The sequence below is a fragment of the Rhagoletis pomonella genome, unplaced genomic scaffold (assembly GCF_013731165.1).
Source record: "Rhagoletis pomonella isolate Grant_MI unplaced genomic scaffold, Rhpom_1.0 Rhpom_scaffold_04840, whole genome shotgun sequence".
NCBI lineage: Eukaryota > Metazoa > Arthropoda > Insecta > Diptera > Tephritidae > Rhagoletis > Rhagoletis pomonella.
Genome location: NW_023463388.1, coordinates 1 through 8226, shown reverse-complemented (window position 1 = coordinate 8226; position 8226 = coordinate 1). Strand labels below are relative to the sequence as shown.

The window sequence follows — 8226 nt, the reverse complement described above, 5'->3', positions numbered from 1 at the left end:
CTGATCTACTGAAATTGGTTTCATCGAATCGAAGTTTATGGAATTTTTAAAATATATCCATTAATCGAAATTTCAAGATTATATAAGCTTATAGATTTATCACTGCTTATCGAATTTTATCGTGCTAAGTCCTGCTGAAGTCCAAAGACCTTCTAAGATAAAAAAACTTTAGTTTCGTTTTAGTTCCAAAGCAGAAGATGTTCCGGTAAGTTAATTTGTATCGTATAAGTTTTGCTACGTGTTAAGTTAGAAACCCTCTCCAAGGCCCCTAAAAACTAGAAAAACTGTCGAATTTCGACAGTAACTGGCACTCTACACTCTAAAAAATTTTTGTTTAAATTTGCGCATATTAAGATAGGTAACCAGTTTCCTCTCTTAATGAATGCAAATTTAAACAATGCTTGCTTACTTTTACTTATCATATGTGTGGCGTAGAACAAATTTCAAATTTGTTTTTTGAGTTTTAAACATTTATTGTTCACATTTTCACAGTTTACACATAAAATGTTTTAAATTTCCTCTAAAAAATTTTCCTTTAAATTTACGCATATAAAGAGAGGTAACCAGTTTCCTCTCCTAGTGTGTGCAAAATTAAACAATGTCTGTTTACTTTTACATATCAAATTTGTCACGTAGCGCACACAAGGGCTGGGTTTTGGGGCTAAATTTATTATGATATAGGAAATTTTGAAAGAAAAAATTTTCTTTTCCATTTCTTGTGCGTCATTTTGTAAGAATTTTTCTTTTTTTCTTGAGAGCTCTTTAAAGTTTAACTACGAATGAAAACATTGTCCTAAAAATATGCAATGCATACTCACTTACTGTTGCTTTTTACACTTTACAGCCTAAAAAAGTTTACCACTGATATGTACTTAATAAGCATTCGAAGATTTAATTTGCTAACTTCGAATTCGTTCCACCAAAATGAGCTACATGATAAAAATACAAGTTCAGCTAAATTTTCGTTATTCGAATTATTAAAAAATGAGAAACCAGAAATCGACGAAAATTAATAAAAAAGTGTAAAAATTTCGTGAAATTATTTAATTTATTGATATTAAAATTCTTTTGTAAAATTTTGTATTACTTTTGAAAGTTGAGTGCATCTTTACCCGTAATTTTTTCATGATTAAATGATCGGATCTAAGCCAAATTACGAGACGACCCTTAAGGTACCATCTTTCCGGTAAAAAAAATAATTATTGGAATCGGTTCACGCGGTGCAAAGTTATGCGGTGGAATAAATAAAAGAAGTAAAAATACTCCGAAGAATTGATAACCTCCCCTTTTTTGAAGCCGTTTAAAAATGTCTGAGTCTTTGTAAATTTTATGTAAATAAAATGCAATTGATGATACTTTAAAAAGCTTATTTATTTATTTCATACTGTAAATAAAACTTTCATAAATGTATTTTAAATAGCGAATTTTCAGTATTTGCTGATGATATATGTTTAGAATTATAAACCCTTTCCCCCCAAAAATATATTCCTGCGTGCGCCCCTGGCACTTAGTATTTATTATTTGTAAAAAATATATTTTTACTTTCAAAATGTTTGTAATTTTAAACATTTCATGTGTATATTTTAAACAACTCATGTCCAAAATCAAATCTTGAACATCTTGTGCGTATACTTGAACAGATTCTGGTTGAAAAATAAACACTTTTCAGTAGTAGTTTTACATGCACTTTTTAGAGTGTACGCGGCAAAGTGGGTATGTAAAAGTAAACACATAGTGTTTAATTACACGGTGTGTAAATTTGCACACAATAGGAGAGAAAACTGGTTACCTCTCTTTATATGCGTAAATTTAAACAACAAGTTTTTTGAGCAAATTGTAAACATTTTATGTAGTAACTGTGAAATTGTGAACAATCAATTTTTAGAATTCAACAAGTAAATTTGAAATTTGTTCTACGCCACACATATGAAAAGTAAAATTAAACAAGCAATTTTTACTTTAATTACCACGGTGTGTAAATTTGCATTCAGTAAGAGAGGAAAATGGTTACATATCTTAATATGCGCAAATTTAAACAAACATTTTTTAGAGTGTATGGAAATAGTTATGTTTTCGTTCACTACGGCATTAAGTGGGGACTTCACTCTGTCTATGTGGGAGTCTAAAGTTTTCAGGACTGCCTTCAAGCGATGAATTTTTGAAATATTTTTGGCCACTTGTTTACATACTGCGGTCGAAAATTTTATATTATTGTTATTTTTTGTATAAAAATAGGGTTGGCGAAAATCCCCGTAGCTATATTCTCCCCGCGGGTGCCGACTGGCAATGGGTGGCGTGGCCCACACCGCTTGCCGCTCGGGCTATTGCACCGGAAAGCGGCGATACAGGCTGGCGATATCTAGCTAAGGCCGGTATATAGTCTTGTCCGTCCCCTGCAGGTGCACTTCTATGTCTACGCTACCGCTGCAGGGTACGGCTAGGGTATATAGTACCTGGCGGTAGGTATAAACCGCTAGGGGTTGAGGTTCCCCTATAGGGTGAAAAGAAACGGGACGGGGTATCAGCCCAAAACGTCGGTGGAAGCAGTGGCTGCAACCACTGGTGGCCACGGCGAGCCTGCAAGCCGTGTGGGCAGTGGTCACTTCCTGCTGTGAAGGTAGCAGTTCACAGCAGTTGCACTGCTAGTGCCAAGCAACAATCGCAACACAGAGATGCCGGAGCTCCTCAAGACTCGGCCTCGAAAGCGTCGTATGGTGGACAAAGACGTCCTTCTACGCTCTACTGCAAAACCCCAACTTCTTCAGAGGCCACGACAAGTTCCAGGCTCCAGCCCAATAAATAGGGGATGAAGGCGAAGTAGCGGTTCAAGGCAGCCCTCAAAGTTCATGAGAGACTGAACCAAAAAAAAAAGTCCGGTCAAGCGAAGGAGGAAGAAGAATGACTGGATTGGGCTAAGTCCGAAGTCGAAAGCGGGGAGCTCACTTCGTAACAAGAGAAAGATTGAACTCCTCAGATCCGATGTTCGCAAACCGGTTTGAGGAGGCCGTGATGAAAAGGCCACGCTATGCAAATGGGCGATGCATAAGGGCAAGGCTGTAAAACCTTACGTCAGATCCGACCTCAAAAAAACCCACTACGTCGAGGGCTGCAACGGAGATGGCCAGTAAGATTGCCAAGAGATACCTGATCGTGGCATTTATTGACCGAAGCAACCCGCTGGGCCAAATGCCACAAGAGCGGTGGAAGGTGGATGAAATGCACTGCTTCAGGTAAACCTGCACAAAATAAAGTCGCTTCAACCGAGCTCCTCCTCAACCTAGAGGTATGCGGCTACGATATGGCCTTAGTCCAAGAGCTCTGGATAGCCTCGGGTAACAAGGTCTAAGGACTAAAGTCACAAAATTATGTAACATACACCCCGAGTCCAGACAAAAAGGTAAGAACTGCGGTACTGGTTTAAAAAAGTATAAACTCTTATATTAACACTAATCTCTCCACAAACGATTTAACCGTATAGACACTTAAAAATGCAAAAAAAGGAACCACTACTTCTTGAATCATGCTACATGTGTCATGAAGAAGATGGGCCCCCGCCCGAACTCCAGAGGTTGGAGGCACCAGCCGACAAAGAGCGTCAGCGCTGTTGGTAGGATCTTACGCAAACTCGCATCACACTGTTTTGGGGAGCGCGGAAATCAATGAAAGAGGTGAGTGTCTACTCAATTTCATTATTCAAAGTAGTCTAGAGTTCGCAAACTGAGGTATTGAGCCAACATATATATACCCACCTCGAAGAACGTTCTAGATATAACGCTTTTTACAAATAAAATGACACGGGTAGATAACTGGAAGGTGTTAGATACACCATCATTCTCTGATCATAAATACATCGAATTTAATATTGCCTTCCTCCCAAGTCACAAAACAACGACCCTGGAGAACCCAAGAAACACAAACTGGGATCTCTATAGGAAGATTGTGGAAGCGAAAAAAATCGAGCTAAAAGAGGTCAGCAAGCAAGCTCAGATCGAAATAATGTGGTGCTAATCACTACGGCTCTCAGCAAAGCTTACAAAATTGCATGCCCTCCAGTGCGCACTAAACAAAGATCCAAGCCCCCGTGGTGGAACAGGGAACTTGGACAGCACAGGCGCGAAGTACATGAGCTCTTTAAGCTGTGTAAGGAAGCCGACAATGAGTTCTGCTGGTAGGAGTACAAAGACCTCTTAAAGTGCTATAAGAAAGAAATCCGTAGGTCCAAGAAACAATCATGGAAGGACTTCTGCGGCAGCATGGAGAATATAAAGGAAGTGGCTAGGTTAAGGAAGCTACAGTCCAAGCTACCGTCCACGCCAACGTTAATACGCAGGAACGATGATAAATGGACTGAAAGCTGCGAAGAATCGCTGCAGGTCCTAGTCGATATGCACTTTCCAGGATGTGTAGACATGACAGATGTGGAATCTGGAAAAGAAAACGTGAATGACATCCCACCCAACACTATTACAACAAGCAAGTTTGAATGGGCAATAAACAGTTTTGATCCATGCAATTCGCCTGGAGGCGATATATATGAGACATCTGAGGCTGGGCTATGAGCCTGTGTACTGGAGTGATTCGAGAGTTGTGTTCATACCCAGGGCAGGTAAAGCCAACCCTCTATACTAGAAGGAATACAGACCCATCAGTTTAACCTCAGTCCTCCTAAAAAAGGCAGCATAATGCAAGGCAGCCTATCCAAAGCGCAACAGGCATACACAAAAGGCAGATCGATAGAGACTGGAAAATGCTGGAAAACAAGATTTATGCCTTAGTTGTGTTCCCCGACATCGGCGACGCTTTTAACAACGTATCAAGAGAAGCTGTTCCAGGTAGCCAACAAGAAAACAACGTGGAACCTGCTATTCTTCTATGGATAAAAACTTTTTAGCTGTAGACAGATTAGAGCAGAATGCGATGAAGCCAGGCTAACTAAGCACGCGGTAAACGGCACATGACAGGGGGTGCTCCCAAACCAAAAGACCGTGCTAAGTACCTTGGAATAATCCAGGACTGCAAACTGCTGTGGAAGTACAATGTGGAGGGCAGAGTGGAGAAAGGGGGTAATGCCCCTACGCATGTAAAAAGACGATAGGTATTACTTGGGGCCTATCCCCTGCCCTAATGCATTGGTGCTAGCCAGCAGTAGTGAGGCAAATATTACTCTATGCCGCTCTGGGGTGGTGGACCGCGACAGAAAGTAGCACTTATGTTATTATAATTGTAATGTTAAGGCAATGGAGAGTGTTTAACGTCTCTATCTATTGTGTAGAACAGGAGCCCTGAGAACAACTCCAGCCGCAGGACTGAAACAAATTCTCAATACAACACCTATCGACCTTGCGACAAAGAGCCTTGCTGCTAAATCCGCTGGGATACTGATTGCAACAGGATAGCTCAATAGCCAAAGGGCATCTAGCCACCACAGACTACATCGTGCCTTGCTATAACTGGGACAAGGAGTTTCGGGTTACTATCCAAGAAAACGGATTATGTTGAGGCATGAAGCCTACCAGGCAGGCCATAAATAGGGAAGCAGCAACCAGGCGACTGCATATTTATTGGGACTCCGGCCACAAGGGCATTCCAGGTAACGAAATTGTAGATGAGATTGCCAAGAGCGGAATCCGCTTGGTTCTAGAGCAAGAGAATAACATTCCAACTAAAAAAATCTGTATAGCGGGATAGACTAGAGGGTGAAAAAGCAGACTATATCGAGATGGAATGCGTTAAACACCTGCAAAATCTCTAAAGTCATCTGCATAATGGAACACAGGACACAAACCCGGTGAATACTATCGCTGGCTCGAAGAGACTGCAGAACTATGATAGGTGTCCTAACAGGACATAACATGTTGGCAGCGCACGCAAGCAAAATAGGGATTGCTGTCAGTGAAGTTTGCAGGAACCATGCATTTCCTGCATGGGAACAAGGGAGACTCTAGAACACATCCTATGTCCTGCTGTATCAGAAACACGATTGAAATATATCGGAGCTCCAGAGTTTAATAATCTTGACGACGTGACAACACTTGGGCTTCAAGGACTTGTGAAATTCTCAAAAAGCGTTGACATCCTAAATGATGTATACAGTATATTTTGCTTTGCTTCCTTTATGCTTAAGTGCACATTTAAGACACCTACCCCAAAATGTGCATCTGAGGCATCATTTTTCACACTTATAAGAAAACTGCTCCGATAGATGCATTCAACATACCTGCACATTGGCGATACCTGCTTTAAAAATTGTGCAGCTAGTATCAATTATTAAAGGAAATATTACGTTTACTGCATTGACCCTACAATTACCTAATTTTACAAGCTTTTATTTATTTTGCTCATATCGCAGAACAACGAAAATGGCCATCATTTTATGTAGTTATATAGATAATTAGATACCATTCGGAAAAAACTTCGCTTGTGGTATTTTCTACGTGATAAGTGCTTCTCCATTATTTGGTTTCATAGGGATTCGGATACCTTCCCCATTGAAGTAGTAAAGAAAATTCTCTTAAATGTTTTTTTTCGGTTAGGAGCACAAGTTTTTCGTGCAAAGAAGGATGTGCAGATAAGCGAAATATACTGTACCTCGATTATACTTAAATAAACATCTATCTCCATCTGGCATTACTAGGGACCTATTGGTATATGTGGGGTGGGGTCAGCCAGCCAGAAAACCTAACTTACCCTATAGAAATATAGTTATTTCTTGAACAGAACTCGTATAAAACCAACTTTCAAATTTTGTTCAATTGAATTCTAGTTGTTCAATTTGAATTCTAGTAGAATAACGCACACGTTTACAATCGGTAAAAATTACCGTTGATTTTTTAGAATACCCTCATAAAAAAGTCCAATGATGCCAAGTTGGATGATCTCAGTGGTCAAATGACATCCTCTCTACGGGAAATTAAGCGCCTGATAATCCTCTGTTGAAATGAACCATTCCATGACACTGATGCCGTCAATTATTTTGTGGCCTGAGCTTTGTTTGGATGGAGATGTATATCGAAATGTAAAATATACAATTAACCGTAAGATAGTACTATGTTCTTAAAACGACACGCAATCGACAAATTTGTTTCTTCGGCCACACTTCGGTTTGAAATCCTCACCAAACGTTTCTGGTGGTGTGGTTTTCAGCGCATGTTTGTACAGTTCTGAACATAAAATAAATTTGGTAATGATGTGGCAATACTGCTTATGACATGTACATTGCAATTTACATTTTGGAATTCAGCCTATATTTTATTATACGTATTTATCAGATCAATAAAAAATATTTTAGTTTAGTTAAATTAATTAGATATCAAAGCACATATAAAATTTTGTTTTGATATTGAAAGCTTAACGATACGCATACGATAGTTTTGCGCAAAGAGGTCGCTATGCAAAGTGCATTAAAGTATTTACGTAATTATCTCTCGTTTGATTCTTAAAGCATTTCGGTCAATATACATTAGTGTTTTACTAAATGTGTAAACATAAATACGTATGGGTATTTCCATGCGTCGCGTACGTGACATACAACCAAGGAAACAAGGAAAAACATATATTATCTTTTACTTCTTTGGATCCGCATATTTACACTTGCATACATATGCACAAGTATATTTAACCGAACAAAATTATAGTTTAAAAAACTTAAACCTCCCTATTATAATTGCCATTCGTACTGTCATCAGGTATGTAACTTGAGAATAGAAATCGCTGCATCTTTTAGGCGCATCAATATTACATAGTTACATCCCGAGTTCATAAAAGGAAGGTAATAATAATAATCTTATATATTATTTCTCTAAGGTGGGTTTTTTGTTAGTCTCCCCTTTTCTTCTTTTCTATGTAAGCAATTCCATTAATGAGGTGTCATTTGAAAAGTCAGAGGTCCCCTGAGTGGTTATTAGGTAATATTAATGGTCATAACACCTCTGAAGGCAAGAAATTTGTAATTTTATTTTTGTTTTTAATTTACTATTCTTAAGCAACACTAAAAGTATTTTGTACTGAAGCACTATTGTGACTGCAGCATCGCATACACCGTATACGACAGTGGTGGGCGCACACATCTTATATATTATTTCTCTAAGGCGTTTTTTTGTTAGTCTCCCTTTTTATACATTTCTATGTAAGCAATTCCACTAATGAGGTGTCATTTGAAAAGTCAGAGGTCCCCTGAGTGGTTATTAGGTAATATTTATGCTCATAGCACCTCTGAAGTCAAGAAAT

At 38.9% G+C, this 8226-nt stretch overlaps 1 protein-coding gene across 1 annotated transcript in view; it reads left to right on the top strand.

Annotated features, from left to right (window-relative positions):
* The window catches only part of LOC118754883, a 10318-nt gene extending 5759 nt beyond the window's left edge, over window positions 1–4559 (top strand). Inside the window, exon 2 of the mRNA XM_036489756.1 lies at window positions 4217–4559. Within this exon, the coding sequence (XP_036345649.1) occupies window positions 4217–4559 (343 nt within the window). The remainder of the gene's footprint in view (window positions 1–4216) is intronic.
* The last annotated feature ends 3667 nt before the right edge of the window (window positions 4560–8226 follow it).